The 19381-nt window shown below is 49.2% G+C and overlaps 1 protein-coding gene across 2 annotated transcripts in view; it reads left to right on the top strand.

The window, feature by feature from the left end:
* The window catches only part of LOC147613131 (lon protease homolog 1, mitochondrial-like), a 95047-nt gene extending 76008 nt beyond the window's left edge, over window positions 1–19039 (top strand). The window contains exons 6-24 of one of the 2 annotated variants that reach the window (XM_086782411.1): window positions 10574–10696; window positions 10796–10894; window positions 10988–11053; window positions 11345–11431; window positions 11582–11621; window positions 11747–11918; window positions 12007–12131; window positions 12396–12526; window positions 12646–12750; window positions 12864–12977; window positions 13071–13238; window positions 13316–13417; window positions 13514–13819; window positions 13951–14121; window positions 14279–14461; window positions 14621–14797; window positions 15760–15876; window positions 17385–17897; window positions 17989–19039. In XM_086782411.1, the coding sequence (XP_086638537.1) occupies window positions 10574–10696; window positions 10796–10894; window positions 10988–11053; window positions 11345–11431; window positions 11582–11621; window positions 11747–11918; window positions 12007–12131; window positions 12396–12526; window positions 12646–12750; window positions 12864–12977; window positions 13071–13238; window positions 13316–13417; window positions 13514–13819; window positions 13951–14121; window positions 14279–14461; window positions 14621–14797; window positions 15760–15876; window positions 17385–17897; window positions 17989–18219 (3030 nt within the window). In that variant the 3' untranslated portion in view covers window positions 18220–19039. The remainder of the gene's footprint in view (window positions 1–10573; window positions 10697–10795; window positions 10895–10987; window positions 11054–11344; window positions 11432–11581; window positions 11622–11746; window positions 11919–12006; window positions 12132–12395; window positions 12527–12645; window positions 12751–12863; window positions 12978–13070; window positions 13239–13315; window positions 13418–13513; window positions 13820–13950; window positions 14122–14278; window positions 14462–14620; window positions 14798–15759; window positions 15877–17384; window positions 17898–17988) is intronic. The other variant, XM_086782412.1, reaches the window with a different exon arrangement.
* Window positions 19040–19381: the final 342 nt, after the last annotated feature.

Below are 19381 nucleotides of genomic sequence, written 5' to 3'. Positions count from 1 at the left end.
TGGATTTCGAGTCCCCACAGGCAGCTCAGATGGTGCTGGCTCGGAGCCCCATTGCCCTCCGCTCTTCCCGGGCGTTCCTGGCGCGATGGACTCATGGTTTCGACCCCGCTTCTGACCCGCTAGCAGGCGCGATAGGTTTCCCCGTCACTATCTGTTTTCCTGGACTCCGTAGGGAGTACTTGCCCCTCTTGTCATCCATTGGCAAGGCGTTCGGGCAGGTGGTGGAGACGCCTCAGACAGCGGCTTCAGTGATTGCTCGGGCAGCAGGACTCCCGGCCATTCGGGTTGTGGTTCCGTCACCGGAGTCCCTCCCGAAGACGATCCTTCTCCCTTGTCTTTCTGGAGGACATATGATACAGCGCGTGGAGTATTCGGGCCTCCCCGGCCAGTGTTACATATGTCGGGAGATGGGCCATCTCGCACGCGCCTGTCCCCGCAAGGGGGCTCATCCTTCACGTTATGCCGCCTCCGGACCCCCTGCAGGAGACCCGAGGGGTGGCCATCCACTTCAGAGACCGGACATCCCTGGCTCGTCACAGCAGGCGCCATCATCTGACGAGCAGGCCCCGGCGGAGGATGCCGCGCAGTCCCAGGAGGCTGGCGGATGGCAGGAGGTTCGCCGGCGGAAACGCCCGGCCCGCAGGGACCGTCGTCGTCGCAGACGCCAGCAGGCAGCACAGGCTGGCGGACAGGCGACTCCGGCTGGCGCACAGGCACCTATCCGCACTTATGCTCCTGTCAGGGATAGGCGGCCAGCAGGTCCCACCCTGATGGACGAGGATTCAGACTCAGTGCCCGTTGAGGCCGCTGGTGGAGCCTCCCACGTGGAGACCCCGCTCCCACCTCCCCCCGCGGGGGGCCCCCCACCCTCCTTGGAGCAGATTCCTGAGGATCCTGGGCCGCACTCTTCGACCCCCGGCTCCCCTTCCCCTCACCCGGAGAGCACTCCTTCCACCCTTCCTTCTCCCCCCCCAGCCCCCCCTCTCCCGCCTCCCCCGGCGGCCCCCCCTGACACCTATCCTCTGGCAGATGCCTCTCCATCCTCTCCTCGCTCTCCCCCCTCCTCGCCACGAGCCCCCATCCCTCCCTCGGCCTCTCCAGGATACTTCGCCAGACCACCCACTGCCCCGGGGCAGCGCAGCTGGGTAGGCCAGAGCACAGTCCAGCGGCTGTTCCACCGCCACTCCGGGCCGGTGGAGATGGCGATCCTCGCCTCGCCCGCCACAGAGTTCTCTCCAGCCTCCCCTGGGGGGCCCCCGCGAGTGATGGGGCTACCAGTGGATTACGGTTTTTTCAGGTGCCTCCAGCTGGATGCTGGCCCGTTCGAGACACTGGTCGCGCCCTTGCGAGTTTGCGTGGTGTGCCATCCCTCTCGTTCTCCCTCTGTGGTGAGCAGCATGGTGGCTTTCTCCTTTCCTCTCAGTGTTGCCCCAGACACAGCATGGGATTGCAACTCTGTAGAGGAAGTTTTGCGTGATCAGATACTGGAGTTTTCTCATCACTTCAGTGACTTGGGGCTCACGGACCTATTGCAGACCCGATTACACTCAGCCCGCATGAGCCTGTTTGGTATAGGAGACTGGCGGGCGGATCCGGTCCACACCTCAGTTGAGGCGGTGCTTCTGATTCTCCTCCATGCCGCCCCGAGGGTGCAGCCTACCTTTAGATACATATATGCAGAGGATTGGTCTCACGCCTATGCCCTGGACAGGGCGAAGGCGGAGTGGGGCTGGACACAGAGACAGGTCACCCTCTTTTTGGAGAGACTCCGCACCCGGACAGACAGTGATTATTCTCCCTCCAAGCCGGCGCCCAAGACTCACAGAGTGGAGGGCAGATCATCCGGGCCGGCTGAGAGGGGTGAGCCAGTGGAGGCTGCTTCACTTGCCATAGCTCATCCATGAGGATCCTCTCATGGAACATCCAGGGTCTCGGTGGACATCGCTGCTACATTGGCCGGGGCAGACTTCGCCAGGAGATCCAGAGGGCTCTCGTTGGAGGACCCATCGATATCCTTTTCATCCAGGAGCACCACCTTTCTGCGGGGCGTACCCGCACCTGCGGGAAGATCTTGCCAGGCAGGAGTCACACTTTTTGGTCACCGGCATATGGCTCCCAGGGGAACCAGGGTGGAGTATGCATCTCAGTCAGCGAGCAGCTTCTATCTGAAGTTGTGGACTCTGGCATTCTGGTCCAGGGTCGTGCGCAGTGGATCATCCTTCGGGTTGGGGAAGACCGCATTGGCTTCCTCAACTTCTACGCCCCCAATGGGGCGACCGGGAGAGCCGAGTTCTGGAGCACCATTAGGCAGTCCCTCCCCTTGGCAGACCACTGGTGCCTCGGAGGGGATTGCAACATGCTGGAGGATGCAGAGGACAGGATGGGGGGCAGCCAGGAGACCATTCATGGGCCGGAGCTAGCTGCCTGGGAGGAACTAGTGCTTCAGGTGAGAGGCCAGGATCCGTGGACTCTCCCGGAGTTTGGCAGGTTGCAGGGGAGCCTATCTTTCTCGCGCTTGGATAGACGGGCCACAGGGGTTAACCTATCCCGCATCGACAGGTTTTACATTGATGAGTGGGCCTGTGCTAGAGGTGGCACAGTGGGCATACTTGCAGGCTCCTCGTTTTCAGATCACTATCCAGTGCTTCTCCAGATTGAGGACCCCACGAGAGGAGAGCAGAGCCAGAGCGTCCGGATTCCAGATTGTCTCATAGAGGAGCCCGAGATCGCGATCGGAGTTGAGCAGGTCTGGCAGGAGCTGCAGTTCAGGAGAGGATCGGCAGCCAGCGATCTTGCCAGTGGCTTGCAGGAGATTAGCCAGATGCTCAGACAGGCTGCCTTGGACCGGCTGGAGGCTTTCAGAGAGCAGGAGAGGAGCCTACGGAGGAGTCTAGCGTCCCTCCAGAGACTCCAGGAGAGGGATCCTACGAGCCCTTGGATCTCAGAGCAGATGGAGTCAGCTCGCACGGAGATCAGATCCATCGAGGAGAGGAGGGTGGAGTTCCGATTCCATGCTCGGGCTTCCTTTTGGACGCAGACTGGGGACAGAGTGACTCGAGACTTCTTTGAGGCGACAGGGCCTCGCTTCAGACGGGAGGGTCTCAGGCGTCTCCGGCAGGCTGATGGCCAGGTTGTGGTGGATCCCCCCAGGGTTCGGGCTATAGCCACAGATTTTTACAGGGACCTTCTCTCTGCTGAGCCAGCAGATGACAGGGTGAGAGAGGCTCGGGAGGCAGTCTGGAGCTTCACGAGACCGGTTGTGCCGGCCCATTTACAGCACTCCCTTCTCTCCCCCTTCTCGGATACGGAACTGGAGGAGGCTCTTCAGGCATTACCTCGGGGCAAATGCCCAGGAGAGGACGGTCTTTCGGTGGCTTTCTTCCAGAGGTACTGGGGCCTCTTACACAGGGGCTTCAGATTGGCATTCCAGGAGATTATGGAGTCTGGAGTCATGCCGGACAGCATGGCTGAGGGCTTGATCCACTTGATCCCCAAAGAGGGAGGAGACAGACTGGAGATTAGACAGTGGAGACCGATCACCTTGCTAGGCACGGCCTACAAGGTCCTAGCTAAGGCGATCAGCAGGCGGCTTCAGCCTCACCTTCCGGACATCATCCACTCCACGCAGACTGGCTTCATCCAGGATAGGAGCATTCTGGATAACATTTTCTCCTTCTGGGAGGCTACGGCTCTGGCTAGATTTCGACAGGAGGATCTGGCAGTGCTCCTTCTCGACTTCGAGAAGGCATATGATCGGGTGGACTGGGCCTTCTTGGAAGGCACTATGGAGAGGATGGGCTTCCCCCCTCAGTGGATCCGTGGGGTCTCTGCACTCTACTCATCGGCTCATAGCCAGGTGCTGATACAGGGCGTGCGCGGAGAGAGGTTCCAGCTCTCGCGCTCGGTGCGGCAGGGGTGCCCCTTAGCGCCCTTTCTTTTTCTTTTTGTGGCGGAGGCCATGAGCACTTTTTTGACGGCACAGGATACAGGTTTGCGGGGCCTCCAGCTTCCCATCCGTACCTCGGAGGAGCTCCTAGACTCGGAGTTTGCGGATGACACTGCTGTCTATCTTCAGGGAGGTGAGGAGAACCTCCGCCGCTTCGCCTTAGCCATGGACAGGTTTTGCAGAGCTTCGGGCGCTTTGATCAACTGGCACAAGTCGTGTGGGCTGTGGGTCAGCTCTATGCCCCCCCCGACTTGGAGGCCAGTTGACGGTTTTCAGTGGCTGCCCCCTGGCACTACAGTGCGTTATTTGGGATGTTATGTGGGCATTGACATATCTCCGGAGCAGCAGATAGCCCCCCTTCTTCTGAGCATTCGGAAGAAGCTTCTGTATTGGAGTACCGCTCGTTTATCTCTGGCTGGCCGAGTAGTCGTGGCCAACCAGGTTCTGCTTGCTACTATGTGGTACATCACTTCCTGCTGGGCCTTCTCTCGGGCATGCATTGGCCAGGTGCAGCGGCTCATCAGGAACTTTCTTTGGTCCGGTGGCGACGGGCGGCCCGCCAGGGCCAAGGTGGCATGGGCGGTGATCACTCAGCCGAGGGAGAGAGGCGGCCTGGGCATTGTTGATCCTATTTGCCAAAGCCGAGCATTGCTTGGCAAGTTGGTAGTTCGTGGCCTCCTGCCAGGCGCTGAGCCGTGGAAGGAGTTTCTTGTTTCCAGGATGCTCAGCCGCACCCCCTCTCTTAGCGGCCCCTGGACCCCCAGCATTAGGTGGATCTTTACAGAGCAGCGATCCAGAGGAGTGGGCCTTGGCTTCGAGGAGCGTTTTGCAGCTAGCCTTCTGAGGGCCTGGTCGCATCTGAGGCCGTCACTCTTCCAGACTCCTCCGGGCACCGATGAGGAGCGCCTGAGGCAGCCATTGATCTGGAACCCCTTGATTCGACTTCCCAGTGGCCATATGGTTGGATCGCGGTCTCACGTGTCGTGGGGCCCTTTGAGCTCCGGCCCAGCCCAGTCCCTGGACGACTGGATATGTTTTCAGCAGCTGCCTCTAGAGGCCCAGGAGAGGAGACTCAGTGGGATGAGGGGCAGAGAGTTGATGAGACAGGACATTGAGGCGGCCATCCCCCGGGAGTGGCGGACCCCAGTACAGGACCCTCCACCTCCACAGTGGATGGGTGTCTTTACTCGGCATGAGATCCTTCTAGCGGTCTGCGGCACAGCGGAGAGAGTCGCCCCACTCACTTTCGAGGTGGGAGAGGGTGGCCAGCTTCAGAGGACACGACTAGATTTGGATGGGCTCCAGGGTTGTATTCTTCAGAGGGTGCGGGTGGTCGGCTTTCATCAGAGACAGTGGCATGTAGACCCCTCACCGGCCTCGATAGGAGAGGACTGTTCTTGGAGATTATGGGCTTGGGACAGCAGGCCTCTTATTCGCCTTCAGTGGGATCCAGGTGAGTGGTTTTGGCGAGATCCCTACTTGGCCCCTACCAGCCCAGGCATCCCCTTTTTTCAGTACACAGCGAGGCTGGGGCGGCGGATTCAGAGGCACAGGATAGCGAGCACCCCGGCGGCGGCCGAGCATTGGCGGCGACAGGGGCTCTCCCCTGCCTTTCTTAGGGACTTCTGGCAGCGCCTTTGGGCCAGCTTCCGGCCCCGGAAGGTGACGCTTTTTCTCTGGCTCACAGCGCATAGAGGACTGGCTGTGGGGGCATGGCTAGCTTTTGGCAGACACCCAGCGTCCTGCCCTCGGTGCGGCCATGCACAGGAGTCGCAGCGGCACTGCTTATGGGATTGCCCACAGGCTCAGCAGGTCTGGCAGCGCGCTCTCAGGATGGTTTTTGCAGGCTCACCAGGTGAGATGCTGGTGACGTGGGGTGCGGTGGCTTGGGCCACGGACAGCGGCCCGGCCCTTGGATATGAGGACGTCCCTGGCAGCGCGACCATCCAGGTCTCTGACACGGCGATGGCGGTGGTTCCGACGCCAGACTTCTCATCGGCAGCCCCTCAGGAGGGGGTCGGGCACAGATGGGAGATGATCAGCAGCATGACAGCTTGGCACATATGGAGAGCCCGATGCAGGGAGGCCATTGACCGCCAGGCGACTCCACCGGCGGAGGTCATACAGGCCCTCTGGGTGGACATCATTCACACATTGAGAGGACACTGGGGGAAACTCCAGGGCGACTCGGATCGCATGAGAGGGCGCCGCAAGGCTTTCCTCCGCACTTGGCACCCTGGCCCTTTCCTCACCGCGAGGGGCGAGGATGTCACTTGGCACTACAGGCCTCCAGTCTGGCTTTTCTCACCTCCCACATGTACTACTAGGTAGCCCCCCCCAGAGAGCGGCCAGCCACGGGGGTGGAGCTCAGGAGTTCACGGTGTTTTATCCCTCCTTGCGAGGTGAGCTTTGTAGCCTTATGGCGTTTTCTCATTAACTAATAGAAGGATCCTTTTCCCGGGGGGGGGGGAAAAAAAAAAAAAAAAGAGACATGTGCCTGTCCCAGATCTTTCGAGGTCTTGCTGCCGGGTTCACACAATACACTTGATTTCTTAGTTGCGTCTTCACCCCTAGCTTCTGCACAAGTTTAGCATTAATGAAGTTGTGACTGCTACTAGGGTCAAAAAGGATGTGCAGTCTCCCCTAACACTGACCCGCACGTACGTATTAGGTTGTTAGGGCCAAAATTGCCATATTGAAAACACATTCCAGGCAAGCACTCTGACCTAAAATAATAGCATCAACAGAAGAAATTTTAGGGTTACTTGTTACTTCGCTCAAATGAGCTCCCTTGCTGTTGCTCCTCGGACAACTTGCCTTCAAATGGCCCTTCTGACTACATGTAAAACACCTGTCCTCCCTAATGTTTTGAAGGGTCTGCTGGTGCTTGTGTTCCTCACCTGAAGTTTAGGTTTGGTTTTGTGGAGCCTTCTCAAAAATAAACTTTTACATGTGCTTGGAAGCATGCTTAGAGGTTTCTGCGGCTTGAGGTTTCTAAGAGACGTTCTTCTGAATCTAGCTAGCCACTGTCTCCTCATAAATCCTAGCATACCGGATGGCATCCTCCAATGTTTTGTTGTGGTTATTTCTCACCTGGAGCTTGTGATCTCGGGCTAATCCTCAAATAAAAAATACACACAAAGTCGTAGCATCCATATGCCTTGCTTGAGACTGCGACTCTCTAAAGCGTTGTACGTATGGTCAAAAGGCGAATTCTTCATGTCTAAGTTTGCAAACTTGGCCATTATATCAAACTCATCCTCCACGTGTAGGAACTCTTCCCAAAACTCTCTCTCGAAATCTGCCAAGTATTAGGTTTATTTTGGAGCTCCCGTCCCCAAGTCAAGGCCTTCCCCTTAACGAGACGTCGAACCATCTAGAGCTTCCAAAAGGACAAAAACAAAGGAAGAACTTTCAAATGCACCTTCTGCAAGAAGCTGGGTCATATTTAAGACTGATGCTTTAAGTGTCTGGCTAAAGAGCAAGAAAAGAACGACCCCAACTCAGTTTGTTGAGGTTGAAGATGAAGATGAAGAAATTGAAGACGCCTCGGGCAAGCCAGAAACTTCTACTACAGCATCAGAAAAAGCTTTCATTGCTTTTTCTAATGTCTCTCTCTCTCTCAGAGGAAGATTATGTCTAGGCTTTTGAAGCCCACCTCCATGTTTATGTGTCTACATCATCAGAAAAAGCTTTCACTGCTTTTTCTTTCTCAAAAGAAGATTACATCTGGGCTTTTGAAGACCACCTCCATGTTTATGTGTCTATGTGTGAGTCAAGGGTTCTCTGCCCGGGATGTCGCCCAAAATCTGATAAATAATCTTGTGTGTGTTTTCTTTTTGTAAGCCTTGTTTTCTATACAAGGCTCCGCTTCCATGTTGATCCCTGTTTTTAGTAAGGGGGGGTTTGTTTTTGGTTGAACTAATGTAGGCATATGAATGTTCAAGCTCTTTATCAGGTGTCACATGAAAGTTCATGTGTTGGCATCACTGTGCTCTTTTGTGTCACGTGATTGTAGTCATAGAACCTAAATCATCATACTGAAGGTTCTTCTCATGTCGCTCCACCTTTGCTCTAAAGGGGGGGGGGTTTGTTGGGATTCGGAGTCACGTGTGTACGTTGTGTCCCATCGTGTATGTGTGTCCACCAATGTATGTGTGCATGTGTGTGTAGATCCCCAAAAAGGGTGTGAACACTCACCTATGTGTTATGTGTGTGTTTTGGTGTGAACCCACTCTTATAGTGGTTCAGATACTCGGTGTATCAAAAATATCACATCAATCAACATTATTGAGTTGCGCAATCATCTCTCTCTCTCTCTCTCTCTCTCTCTCTCTACACAATGAAGCCCTTAGAGCCTCCTTAAGCTTGCTAACCCCAACCATGACTTGGACCAAGAGATCTCCTAGAGTACCGAACGTTGGCATGTGGGTGTATCTGAGAATTCCAAAAGATTCCAAGACTGTGTGTACAGGTAAGCATTACAAGTTATCTTCTAGGTTTTGTGGACCGTCAGGATCACAAAGAAGATTTTTTTTTTTCCCCCCGAGAAAAGATCCTTTCATTAGTTTAAAAAAACGCCCACTGGGCTACAAAAACTCTCCTGCTCATAAGAAGGCAGAGCAGAGATCCAACCAAGGCAGCTAGGGATCACAAAGAAGATTATTGATGTTGCTTATCACTTAGGACTTCCCCGTGGTGTTACAGCTCATCCAGCCTTTCATGTCTCTAGATTGAAAGAGAAGCTAGGTGACTCGGATGAGATGGTTCCTTTACAAGAACTAATCTGAGAAGAGCAAGCTGAATATATTCCTAAGGAACCAGAAATGGTTCTCAATCAGTGTACTAAACATTCAAGACGAAGTTCTTATGATGAGTACTTGATTAAGTGGTTGGAGTGACAGTGCCTCTAGGCTCACTTCTAGGAGCCTTCACACTTGTACATCTGCTACAGTGTGCCTCCTTTTGGGGACCAGTTCTTGGGGAGGATGACTCGAGGAGGATAGAGAGATTGCAAGTCATGATGTTTTCACGGATGATTCAGAGTAAGCCTTCAATGCTCGCTCCATTTTCTTGCAGAGTTTGGAGCAACTCCCTTGGTAGTTGATGCCCTCTTCTAGACAGTGACCTTCATATACCGCAGCTACACCTTTGACACAGACAGGCTCCTTCCGGCTAGGACTCATCTAGGCGACTATATGAGACGGGACCGATCAGGGTTTGGTATGCCATGTTTACACAGTGGTTTCTCTCACATGGCCTTCATATGGATCGCCTCCCCCATTCCGTTACAATCTGGATGCACCACTATTTCCTCTCACCTGCCATAACATTAACCAACTTATCCAAGCTGACCTCTTTAGACTGGAGACCCATGTCACATGGCTGGATCCACTGCAGCTTCCTATGAAAAGGCAGCTTTTCTGGGATCACTTAATGAGGCTTAAGGAGGATGTCTTCATTCAAAAGCCGGGCTATCTTCACAGGCACATGTCACATGCCATGAGGATCGGCGAGATCAGATCATCACATCGCCTGAGGGTGCAGACTAGTTGAGCAGAGGGCATTGCCAAAGAAAACATGATTTGCCGATTCTGTTCACTAGAGGTCGAGATGGAGGAGCACTGTCTTTTCAGATGCCCAGTGTACTATGAGATTCAAGGCCTTCTTCAGGGAGGGATTTTCCCATTGTCTTGGGTCATTGATTATGTAGACAAAGGATGCCCAGGACTCTACTGGAAGGAGCTGTTTGCCACAGAGATCAGCTATGCAAAGAAAGGCACAAATGTGAACTCCAGATACCTCACAGCCCTCCATCACGACCCCGCTGTGAAGAGAGCTGTGACCCGGATGCCCCTACTCGACAGACCAGGCAGCACACATTGACAGTCCAGGTTCCACTACGCCTCTCGGGCGTCTCCCTAGAGATTCTCCACATGGAGGGGCACTTCCCTGTCTCTAGAGGATCTCTCAGATGTTAAGCTGTCAGGTGGAGCATCTCCTTGGACCAGTCGATCTCAAGCATCTAGCTCGCTGCACCTGGATCGCTCTGTCAATAGTATATGCAGTCATACATGTCGAGGACCCACTATTATCCCCTCACATTGTATCATTATACAACTGGCAGCTGTTTTTTCTTTCAGCTCTAGTTTGGTTTTGTATTTTTTTTCCATGATTCAATCATTTCATGGACACGTTTTAACACTTTTGGTCTTGTAGACCCTTTGCCCCACCCCCACCCCCACCCCCCACCCCCCCCTCTCCAGCGGGGTGCCTATAACTTTGTTTTCTTTTTCTGTTTTTCAACCCTTTGGTTTGTTTTAGTAATTACTATATGAGTTGAACCTTAAATTTTCAGAAATTTGTATTTTTTTAAAATGTTTGCAGAACTTTTTCTATTGTTTTCCTTGCTTGTGTTTGTTTGTTGTTAAATTAGTGCAATAATTCTCCCAATTTGTAAGGCTGGATAAATTCCAACGAAGGTATAGGATACTATTGTCTCATACACCCCTATGGTTTTCTGTTAGATGCTAATACAGATACATATTTGTGCATTAATATTTAGTTTGTAATGTGGGTATATGAATGCAAGATCGATGCTTAACTACGGTGGTATGTGGTGCACAGGACAAGCCTTTCGATGCTGACAATGATGTTCTGAAGGCAACTCTTTTTGAAGCAATTAGTACCATGCAAAGTTTGATGATGTTAAGTCCTTTCTTCAGGGAGGGAATCAGCCAGTTTCTGCAGGTATTTTTCCTCAAGAAAATGTCTAACCCTAGTGGTACCGAGCCAGTCTTCCCTCAAGAAGAAGACACTCATATGGTGCTCTATATATTTGTGCGGCAGAGTGGAGGCTCTTTGTATCCACCTCAAGTTGGTGACTGTGGTATTGGATTGTCAACAGCTGATGGAGCTACTCAGCAACAGGGCTTGGAAGAGTTGGATGTATGTTTGCTCATGAGAAATCTCATGAAAATTCTGAAGTCTCAAGAAAAGATTTCTTAATGCTTACTGCTTTAGGGTTTCTGCTGAATTCAGGTATTGAAGCGGGTGAACATGGCATTGACTCTTCTGAAAAAGGATCTGGATATCTACAAGTTACAGGTACATGTTGACACTTTTGGGTGATTTGAGAAAAGAAATGCGTTTGGAGTGAAATGGGGCATTGTGTTTTGTTTGTGTTTGCACAAAAGGGTGCTTTCAGATAATCTGATTTACCTTGAGCAGTGGCCAGCTGCTCAGGGGCAGGAAATCAAACCCACATATCACCTGTCTGTCGGTGTTTTGTGGACCTTGTGTGTAAAGGCAATATTACTCATCTTAGGATTGATTAAAGACTTGTAATTTTAAGGAGTTTTTGTTGGGGTGCAAATCTGACTGGTTCCATGTGGGTAGGCATCGATTGCAAAAGCTATCGAAGAGAAGATAAGTGGAGAGCAACGGCGGTTCCTTCTTATGGAGCAACTCAAAGCCATAAAGAAGGTAATGCTTTCACGAGGACATATCGGTAAGAGACCTGTGCGCGTATCGCGCATGCCCACACATGCTGTTGTAACTTGTGGACACATGTATGCAGATGGTTTCTTGTGGGAAACTGTTTTATTAATACATTTAGTCTAATTGCATTTACAGGAATTAGGGCTGGAGGCCGATGATAAGACTGCTTTGAGTGGTGAGCTTAACTCCTCCCTTGTATACATGCCGCTAACCCATATCGACATGGAAAGCGATGCAAACACATCCATAAATTCTGAAGATCTTGTTTGTTTGTTGTCTTTTGGTGGATTTGGAGTGCAGCAAAGTTTAGGGAAAGGTTGGATCTTTATAAAAATGGATGCCCCACTCATGTCTTGCAAGTCATTGAGGAGGAGTTGACCAAGCTTCAAATTTTAGAGGCGAGCTCCAGTGAGTTCAATGTTACTAGAAATTACCTTGATTGGCTGACCTCCATACCCTGGGGCCAGTACAGGTTCACACTTTGCCCACAACTCTATCTTATATGATAATTATTACCTGTCTGTTTCATTTGAGCCTAAATGACCTTGTATTATGGGCAGCAAGGAAAACTTCGACGTCAGGAGGGCACAGAAGATTCTAGATGAAGATCACTATGGTCTCTCTGATATTAAGGAGAGGATCATGGAGTTCATTGCTGTCGGGAAGTTGAGGGGAACTGTTCAAGGTATGCTCAATTTTCCTACTGCTTATGTGAGAGGGTGAGTTTTTTGTGTAGTATTATCAAAGCTTTGGATCAGTTGCAAGAGCGAGACATTCTTCACACCCTAGAGATGCCTTGCTTGATGCTTGAGTTAGTGAGGTTGATTGATTAACCCAAGCTTAAGAACACTCTTCTCTGCTCAGCAGTACAAAATTTGTACAGGCTTCAACTTCATATAAGCTTCTCATAGATGGTTGATTCAAGTGTTTTCTTTCTGTTTCTATGTAGGTAAAATAATTTGTCTATCGGGACCTCCTGGTGTGGGCAAGACAAGTATTGGGCGATCAATAGCGAAAGCGCTGAATCGCAAATTCTTTCGCTTCTCAGTCGGAGGGTTAAGCGATGTCGCAGAAATTAAGGTCGAGTTTCAAGTTTTGTTGTGTACTAGCTTTTTTCTCAGGAGCAGTTATAGCATTCCTTTGATGCAGTTCTTGTGTCAAGCTCTTTAGTGTCTGTCTCTGTCTTCTGTTGTATTCAGGGACATCGAAGAACGTATGTGGGTGCCATGCCTGGAAAAATGGTGCAGTGCTTGAAGTCAACTGGCACAGCCAATCCTCTTGTACTTATTGATGAAATCGATAAGGTGAGGTTTTGTGGATGGTGCAAGGAGTATTGGCATTACTCCACATAGATTTCTCACTTATGTATGCTGACTTATGCAGCAGCTCACGTGCGTATTTATGCTGACTTATGCAGTTGGGACGAGGACATGCTGGTGATCCTGCCAGTGCGCTTCTAGAGCTTCTGGATCCAGAACAGAATGCCAACTTTCTGGACCACTACCTGGATGTTCCAATAGATCTGTCGAAAGTAAGCAGTTTAGATCTCAGTTCTTGTGACTGTATGCTTCATTGTGGAAGTTACAGTTTGCTGCATAACACTGAGTACGTTTGGATGCATCAGGTTCTTTTTGTCTGCACAGCAAATGTGGTGGAAACTATTCCAGGACCATTGCTGGACCGCATGGAGGTCATCCGGCTTGTTGGCTATATAAGCGATGAAAAGATGCACATTGCAAGGGACTATTTGGAGCCTGCTGCACGTTCGGAATGTGGTATCAAACCAGAGCAAGTAAGCGGGCTTATTACATTGGTTGCATTCTTGCTAATAGAGGAGTCATGGCATTTATGCCCTGATTGGTCCTACAGGCTACAATCACGGAACCTGCCTTGAATGTGCTGATAGAGACTTACTGCCGGGAGGCTGGAGTGAGAAGCCTTCAGAAGCACATCGAGAAGATTTATCGCAAGGTTTACTTATGATTGTGTTTTGGGTTATTCTAGCTCAAAATTAAATGCTTCTTATGGTGTTTAGTGAATTGCTGTGTGTAATTTCTTTGGGTGCAGATTGCTCTGAAGTTAGTCTCTAAAGATGCAGAGATTCGTGAGAAGATGAAGGTTGTTGAAGTGCCCACTGGGTCGGATGAGAATTCTGTGAAACCAGCAGTTGACATTGTTGGTGACGAGCAAAAGAGGACCTCACAGTTGCTGGTTGTTGAGGAGGAATGCCAAGAGTCACTTGAACCTGCTGAATCTGCAGTGGTGGTCTCTGAGGTGATTCTAGAAGAAGAGTGTGTATCAAAACCTATCAAACCAAAGGCAGCAAAGGGGTCAGAGGGGGGGACCCCAGAGAAATCAACAATGTCAGGGAAGGTAAAGTTGGAGGATTGTGTTTTATCCATGATGGTGCTCAAGCATGTGACCCCGGCTATGAAGTGTTGGAATTTACCCTAACCTATGAATATGGCATGATGACGTCATCATTAAAGTCTTTTTCCTTGCAGTTGGTAAAAAATGGTACTGAAGAAGAGTGTGTGAAAAAAGGGAGAGTTCCAGTTGAGGATTCGGCCAAAGAGAAGGAAGAATCTCTTGTAGTGGAGTCAACAAAAGAGAGTCCTGAGAAGAAGAAAGGTCCAGAGGGGGAGACCTCAGAAAAATCAACAATATCAGGGCAGGTACAGTTGGAGGATTGCATTTTATCTGTGATGGTGCCCAAGCATGTACTCTCTGGCTACGTGAAGTGTTGGAATTTACCCTATCCTATGCATGTGGCATGATGACATAATCATGTCATCATCAAGGCTTTATAGTGTTAAAGGCTTTTGCTTGCAGGTGCTAAAACACGGTTCTGAAGAAGAAGAGAGTGTGAAAAAGGGGAGCGTGCCAGTGGAGGATTTGGCCAAAGAAAGTGGAAAGAAGGAAGAATCTTTTGTAGTGGAGTTTACGAGAGAGAGTCCCAAGAAGGAGAAAGGTCCAGAGAGGGAGATCTCAGAAAAATCATCAATACCAGGGCAGGTATACTTGGGAGGATTGTGTTTTATCCATAATGGTGCTCAAGCATGTGCCCTTTGCTATGTGAAGTGTTGGAATTTACCCTATCCTATGCGTGTGGCATGATGACATATTCATGTTTATCATCAAGGCTTTACAATGTTAAAGGCTTTTTCCTTGCAGGTGGTAAAACATGGTTCTGAAGAAGAAGAGAGAGTTAGAAAAAGGAGAGTTCCAGTGGAGGATTTGGCTAAAGACAGTGCAGAGAAGGAAGAATCTCTTGTAGAGGAGTCAACAAGAGAAAATCCTGAGAAGGAGAAAGCTCCAGTGGAGGGTACAACAGCAGAAAGTGCTGAAAAGGTAATCTTCTCTGCATTTAAATTATCTTCTCTCTCTTAGTTGCTCTGGGGTGAAAAGGTGTTTTTTTTTTGCAGAATATAAAGCTTCCTGGTCTGCTAGAAAGTTCTAATGCTTAAGCTTTTAGAGAGACGCCAGTGGCGGTAACTTGCAGAACATGGTAGAGGACATGAATCTTGTGTCTCTAGACTGGTGTTGCAGGGGCACAGTCTCACATGCAGTATCTAAGCAAAGAAGCATATTAACTTCATACAACAGCATTTATGGAAGCAAGTAACATATCTTCTGCAGATGTCCATGTGCCCAGTGTGAGGCATAGCATGAGACCTTCTGTGTGTGGTTGCTGGTCTAAGACACCTTTGGAACTTCTGTTTGGGACTGTTGTGCTTGCTGCCATGAAGCAACGTCCAATGGTGAAATTCCAGTAAGAGGGTGAGAGGCTTGGTTTTGTCCAGGGAACCTCTGTTGGACCAGCTTTCAATTGGAAGGCTGCTAAATTTTTCCTATATAAAATAGGCAGTGCTCATTGCTCTTGAGCAATGAATGAGGGGTATACTTGGTGGGAGAAACCATTGTGCTATTCATAATTCATGGGCATTCTCTTCTCTATATACTCATCATTGCTAATGGTTATACCCCCTTTAACATAAACAAGGCAGGGATGGATGCTTTAGATGATCCATAGAGTGTGGGGGCGACAGTCCAGATATGAGTAGCTGCTTTTAGAATCTATTCCTTGTCCCTGGCAAGGAGTGCATATGTTATTAGCTAGTTGGTACACTTGGAACATCCTGCATGATGCCAAGTCCAAAGCCTAATTAATCCATCTATACATCTTGTTGCTAACCCTCACATATTTGATTTTGGAAGACTAGAAGAGGGTCAAATTATTCTTTTTCTACAGTTGATGTGCTTCATGCTGTTTTAGTCATTAGTTTTGGAGCTAAGAATATGTATGTTTGCAGATGACTGAAGAAAAATCAAACTCTTCAACTGAGAAACTGAAGGAGAGTCCCGAGGAAGCTGTAGAGGAAAAGTCAGCAGAGTCCTTTGAACAGCCAACAGAGATACTGGAAGAGAAGGTTATCTGTTTCCTCTCTTTGAATATATTCAGCCACACACACGTGTTGTGGATGCTTGCTATCCTGCGGTTTGTTGCCAACCACCCTTTCTTGTTTAGCCATCACATGCTGCTGTAAACCTCTGGTTGTGACAGCCATCGTCTACACCTAGGTGGTTAGTGTCAACAAATATGCTGAAGTAAAGCCCTGTTCAAGTTGCGGCCAGCTGGTTTATATTAATTCTTTCTATCCAAAGGGGTGTAATTTCCCAACCAGCTACTGTGTGCGTGCACGCACGTGTGTGTGTTTCTCTTTAGTGCTAGCCTTCATCATGGCTGTCACCTTTTGAGAAGTGATACAAGCTCAGTGTGACAGTTATCTATGAATTTGTCAACTATGGTGACAGATCTGTATGCATGAACCTGAACCTACTCTTGGGTGCTGATGAGGTGAGGGGGGTTATCATAGCCCACAATCTATGGTGGATGATTTGAACCTTTGTGAGTAGTCTCAAAGTTCACATTCCTGAACTTTCTTTGCATCTTATGAGCTGGTTAATTGCATCTTCCCTCTGCCACATGTTCCAAGTTCCTTCAATAATATGCCGGACTAACAGATATGCTTGGCATCTCTTCCCCCATTGGCTCACTTTGAGCAGCTTCTTATCTCCACTTTGAAGGGGAGCAGGTCCTGCTCAAGTTGTTTACCCGCTGCACGTGCCATTAAACACACAGGCGGATTAAAAGTGGAATGAGCAGCTTGTTATCTCCACTTTACTGGAGCAAGTTCCTTCTTTCCCCACCGTGTGGGATATATCCTTATTCTACAGGAGAACTGAGTCACTGCTGGTTGCATCACTCCATGGGGCAAGTTCCTCCCTCCTGGTTCAATGTCACATTTATTGATCCATGACCTTTGGTCAACCTAGGTGGAGTATGCATTTCTGTCAGCTCGTGTGGTCCCCCAAGTGGAAAGTGGAGGTGGTCAATTCACCTGCTTGCAGGAGGGGGATTGAAACAAGACTGATTTGAGTGAGGAATAGGTGTAATCCATGCAAAGATTGGGTTACAGGTTGCTGGCTAGCTCACCACCCACCATAGCTCCGTTTGGAGCATCCCCCAATCCTGAGGCCAGAGCATCTCTAATGCACACTGTCCAGGTGTTTGGCTAAAACTAGATATTGGCCTGACTGGGTCCCAATGTCTTGGGAATCCTCCCAGCTGGAGTTGTCTGATTATGAGCAATTCACTCACTTACATAGGCATTGAGAACCAGCAAAAGCACCTTTTTTATACAAAGCGCACAATAGGTCCTTTCACACTGGGCCTTGCCCAAGACACGTCTGGTGTAACCTCAGTAATAAAGCCAGCATTGCTATCACCGTGTTAGCTCCCAAAACCTATACTGCTTTGTGCATTAGAACTTTGACACAGCTTCATGTACGGAATGTGCATTTGTGTAAGTTTTCATTAATTTATGGCTGTCTAGTGTGGCCTTGACTCACAAAAAGAAGTAAACTGAATTTGCAGGTGACTCCTGAGGAGCCTTCAATGGAGGAAATATTGAAAGATGTCAAAAAAATAGTTGTGAATGAGTCAAACCTGTCAGAGTATGTTGGTAATGCAGTTTTTCAAAGCGACCGCATATACGATCAAACTCCTATTGGAGTGGTTATGGGTTTGGCTTGGACTGCTATGGGGGGTTCGACTCTGTATGTGGAAACAACACATATTGATCAAGGAGACGGTAAAGGCTCTCTGCAACTGACAGGCCAGCTTGGTGATGTAATGAAGGAAAGTGCTTCAATTGCTCACACAGTGTCCAGGGCCATATTGCGAGAAAAGGATCCATTGAATACCTTCTTCAAGAATACAAGTCTACATCTGCATGTGCCCGCAGGAGCCACACCAAAAGATGGCCCAAGTGCAGGCTGCACCATGATCACGTCACTGCTGTCTGTGGCCATGAGCAAGCATGTCAGGAAGGATGTGGCCATGACTGGGGAGGTCACCTTGACTGGCCGCATACTTCCAATCGGAGGGGTATGTAAGATCTGTTCCTGTGAATGCTTGGGAGCATTAATTGAATGTGCTTAATGAAGCTTTGTAACATGGATTTCAATCCTTTATGCAGGTTAAGGAGAAAACAATTGCTGCCAGGCGAAGTGGAGTCAAAACTTTAATTTTTCCCAAGGCGAACAAGCCGGACTTTGATGAGCTCTTGCCACACATCAAGGAAGGGTTTGAAGTGCATTTTGTGGACCATTACTCGGAGATTTTCAGAATAGCGTTCGGAGAAGAAGAGGCAGAGAGCAAGGAATTAAGTAGCCAGATGGATGAGGCTACCACCATCACACAGGAGTGAACCCCTCCTCTCATTTTTCTTCACATATCTGTATAGAAAGCAGAATGGAATGTTATCTGAGTGTATACAAGAGTCCAGTGGCAGTTATTCTTACCATGTGGGACTGTTTAATGACTAGCTGACTTGCTGGTTTTTGATGAACCATCATCACAATTTTTAAACCAGCATAGTCTGTGCTAGGTTCTGGCGATTCTTTCAATGTTTTGAACACATATGCTCACATGACGAGAATGGTTTATCATGTCATGGCTTGCGACTCACATTTTTGTGGAGGTTTGCATACAAAGACATGACACAATTGAGGGTGCCCGTTGTTATTACCACAGGCCCTTGCACGATATCTTGGGGCTTGAATGATACAATCAGTGCTATCAGTGCAATCATCTTTGTAAGCAGGCTAATTCAAAGCGCACACAAAGCTATAATGGCATGGTATGGCATCTATGTGTGCACCATCCGAGAGCATCTCATGAGCAGTCGATTTGTTCCAGAAATGTAGAGGGCTGGTTCAAAGTAATAGAAAGCAGAGGCCAATGGTGGCAGTAGGTATCATATCATTTTTGAGCATCATGGCTTTGTATCTGAGGTTCCATAATTTTTTACTGCAAACGGCAAGAGCTTGATGGTCAATTTTGTATTGTAGGGTCCGTGTGATGTATACCATGTGTGAAAAGGTGATTCTCTAATAGATTTCTCCTATGCATTTAAAATCCAAAACTACACACAGGATGCGCAGTCCTTGAGCCTATGTGATGAAATCCTCTCAAGGTGGTTATTTTTTACATCTATCCATTTAATGAAGAGGTCTGTGATGTGGTTATAGGTTTGTGATCAAGGTTATGTTTGCATGGCTAGCTTGAACACTTTTTGTGCTGATAAGCATGTTGTTTGCAAGCAAAAGCATATTGAACTCATTTGCCTAAAAGCGTTGGTAATAATGCTAGTAATCACTAGTACCATTGCAAGTACTGCTAAGAAGCCTTGTTCATAATAGTGCGAGTAGTGGTATCAAGTAGTTAGTAGTGCTAGTATTGCTATTAAGCCATACCAACCCTGCTAGTAGTGCTAGTAAGCATATATTAGTGCTAAAAAGCAGTTAAAATAGTGATAAGAAGCACTAGAAGCAGCGGAGAGGCTATGCAGATACTACGAAGAGATGGAA

Source organism: Cibotium barometz, chromosome 44, assembly GCF_041138505.1.
Source record: "Cibotium barometz isolate CiBa-2024 chromosome 44, ASM4113850v1, whole genome shotgun sequence".
Lineage (NCBI taxonomy): Eukaryota > Viridiplantae > Streptophyta > Polypodiopsida > Cyatheales > Cibotiaceae > Cibotium > Cibotium barometz.
This window is presented reverse-complemented; position numbering and strand designations above follow the sequence as displayed.